The following is a 3,493-nucleotide window of genomic DNA, read 5'->3' as shown; positions in this document are numbered from 1 at the left end:
AATGGTAAAAGAAAGATGTTGGTAAGATAGCCAGTGTGAAAAGAAAGATATTGGTAAGATATCCAGTGGTAAAAGAAAGATGCTGGTAAGATATCCAATGGTAAAAGAAAGATGTTGGTAAGATAGCCAGTGTGAAAAGAAAGATATTGGTAAGATATCCAATGGTAAAAGAAAGATGTTGGTAAGATATCCAGTGGTAAAAGAAAGATGCTGGTAAGATATCCAATGGTAAAAGAAAGATGTTGGTAAGATAGCCAGTGTAGAAAAGAAAGATATTGGTAAGATATCCAGTGTGAAAAGAAAGGTGTTGGTAAGATATCCAATGGTAAAAGAAAGATGTTGGTAAGATAGCCAGTGGTAAAAGAAAGATATTGGTAAGATAGCCAGTGTGAAAAGAAAGATGTTGGTAAGATATCCAGTGGTAAAAGAAAGATGCTGGTAAGATAGCCAGTGTGAAAAGAAAGATATTGGTAAGATATCCAATGGTAAAAGAAAGATGTTGGTAAGATAGTTGGATATCTTACCAGCATCTTTCTTTTAACACTGGATATCTTACCAGCATCTTTCTTTTAACACTGGATATCTTACCAATATCTTTCTTTTCACACTGGTGGTAAAAGAAAGATGTTGGTAAGATATCCAGTGTGAAAAGAAAGATGTTGGTAAGATATCCAGTGTGAAAAGAAAGATGTTGGTAAGATAGCCAGTGTGAAAAGAAAGATGTTGGTATATTCTACTCAGTTTAGACACTACCCTTATTATTATTATTGTAAGATTTTATATACAAAATATACCAGAACTTGTGACGCAACTTTACGATAAAATAAACAAACAAACAAATCAGGTCTTGCGTGTTGACTTACACAAGTGTTAGTATTTATTTGAGGATCAGGCTCCCTGCATCTTTCACGAGGTTTCCACGATCGTTCTTACTTGAAGTCCTGTGAAACCACCGAATCATATAGCTATGAATTCACTCTCATTTATGTGCAACATAACATCTATATTTGACTTTATCGAGTAGATTCGATTCTCGAATCGAAAGTTATAAAGCTTACGTGCACGAGCGGCTCTTCTAATGTATATTCACACGCGCTGTAAGAGGCATGGCAAAAGCGCGTGCTGCTCATAACTAATGATGTTCTACTGTATTTGATTTGGTTATACTTTCTTTATGTGCAGTTCCCTCTGGAGTTACCCTACCATTACTCAACCATTATCTCTAGAATTTCAATTTAATTTTAAACTACAACTATGGGTTTCTTGCTAGCACTAACGTGTTATTTTTAAACCAAGCTTCTCGCACACAAACGTACCTAAATGTTTCTCCTGAAGCTATCTTTCGAACTAAAAAAAATAAAATGAAGGCTCTCGTTATAGATTTTAAACAGGATTTTAAAACAAAGTAAATGCTGTTCGTTTTTCAGTTTATTTTTTTACAACTACTTTTAGATGGTGAACCTTTCGAACGAAAAGGATTCTCATTTCTTGTTGACGGGACTGAGTCGAGGGTTCAACGCCACCTGCCAATTGAAGGAAACCCTCGACGACACAGGTGGCGCCTTCTGTGATAATGAAAATGAAAATCAATTTGTTATTAAAGCCCTAGAAGAGGTTAGTAATACATATCACAAGCTAATGATCATAGTATGTTAACTACATAGATCAGGACTAAAAAATTAACCCAGTAGCTAATAGCTAACTTAATCACCAGTCTAAGTAGAAGCATAAAACAAAGACTTATATACTGATAAGAATGTTTTGATTTATCAGTTGTACATTCTTGCCCTCTAGTGGCATTTCCTGTCGTTATCATAATTTTTATCGTGCATTTAATAGTAATTTTTTTCCGGAATTTTGTTTTATCGAACGTAACGTTTTTGCACCAGAAAAATGCATCGGTTTAGCCTAAAGTTAACGATTCCCTGTAGCCTTTAAATCCTAGGCGTTACGTGAAGCAAGTGTTTGAAACCTTACAGGTTACACTACAAAGGATTTCACGACTTAAATATAACAGTTATACTTAAGTCGGTGTTTATCTTGCATAAATCAATGATTAGTAAGTAAAATAAGTAGCACATCTTAAGGGTAGATCGAGCAACTGCACAAGATTCTTGGAAGTCTTTAATCGAAACGTTGCGTAATGGGCTTCTTGAAGTCCTTAGTCGAAACGTTGTGTAATGAGCTTTTTGAAGTCCTTAATCGAAACGTTGTATAATGAGCTTCTTGATGTCTTTAATCGAAACGTTGTGTAATGAGCTTCTTGAAGTCCTTAATCGAAACGTTGTATAATGAGCTTCTTGAAGTCTTTAATCGAAACCTTCAATAATGAATTTTTTGAAGGCTTTAATCGAAACGTTGTGTAATGAGCTTCTTGAAGTCCTTAATCGAAACGTTGTATAATGAGCTTCCTGAAGTCCTTAATCGAAACGTTGTATAATGAGCTTCTTGAAGTCTTTAATCGAAACGTTGCGTAATGAGCTTCTTGAAGTCTTTAATCGAAACGTTGTGTAATGAGCTTCTTGAAGTCCTTAATCGAAACGTTGTATAATGAGCTTCTTGAAGTCTTTAATCGAAACCTTCAATAATGAATTTTTTGAAGGCTTTAATCGAAACGTTGTGTAATGAGCTTCTTGAAGTCCTTAATCAAAACCTTCAGTAATGAATTTCTTCAAGTTTTTAATGGAGTTTTTGCGTAATGAACTTTTTGGAGTCTTTAATCGAAACGTTTCGTAAAAAAAAAAAATTGCCCCCCAGTGGCATAGCGGTATGTCTGTGGACTTACAATGCTAGAATCCGGGTTTCGATACCCGTAGTGGGCAGATCACAGATAGCCTATAGTGTAGCTTTGTGCTTAATTACATACAAACAAACAAAATATTTATTTGAGAATTGTCGATAGAAGTTTAATAAATTAAACTCGTTTGTTTCAAAGCAGCATTTGAGAGAGTAATTAATACTTACTGATTTTAACTCTCTATACGTGTAGAGCGAGCGGGTTAGTGATTAGGCTTAAGTCTCATTCAGTATAATACTAGTGGTTTGTGAGTTTTCAATTCGTGTAGAGCGAGCGGGTTAGTGATTAGGCTTAAGTCTCATTCAGTATAATACTAGTGGTTTGTGAGTTTTCAATTCGTGTAGAGCGATCGGGTTAGTGATTAGGCTTAAGTTTCATTCAGTATAATACTAGTGGTTTGTGAGTTTTCAATTCGTGTAGAGCGATCGGGTTAGTGATTAGGCTTAAGTCTCATTCAGTATAATACTAGTGGTTTGTGAGTTTTCAATTCGTGTAGAGCGATCGGGTTAGTGATTAGGCTTAAGTTTCATTCAGTATAATACTAGTGGTTTGTGAGTTTTCAATTCGTGTAGAGCGATCGGGTTAGTGATTAGGCTTAAGTCTCATTCAGTATAATACTAGTGGTTTGTGAGTTTTCAATTCGTGTAGAGCGATCGGGTTAGTGATTAGGCTTAAGTCTCATTCAGTATAATACTA

The 3,493-nt window shown here is 35.2% G+C and overlaps 1 protein-coding gene across 1 annotated transcript in view; it reads left to right on the top strand.

Moving 5' to 3' along the window:
- Window positions 1-3,493, top strand: part of LOC106474637 — a 37,106-nt gene that overhangs the window by 22,675 nt on the left and 10,938 nt on the right. Inside the window, exon 7 of the mRNA XM_013935327.2 lies at window positions 1,453-1,614. Coding sequence (XP_013790781.1) covers window positions 1,453-1,614 — 162 coding nt within the window. The remainder of the gene's footprint in view (window positions 1-1,452; window positions 1,615-3,493) is intronic.

The sequence above is a fragment of the Limulus polyphemus genome, unplaced genomic scaffold (assembly GCF_000517525.1).
Source record: "Limulus polyphemus unplaced genomic scaffold, Limulus_polyphemus-2.1.2 Scaffold7464, whole genome shotgun sequence".
Taxonomy (NCBI): domain Eukaryota; kingdom Metazoa; phylum Arthropoda; class Merostomata; order Xiphosura; family Limulidae; genus Limulus; species Limulus polyphemus.
The sequence above is the reverse complement of the archived record's forward strand: the minus strand, read 5'-3'. Positions and strand labels throughout refer to the sequence as shown.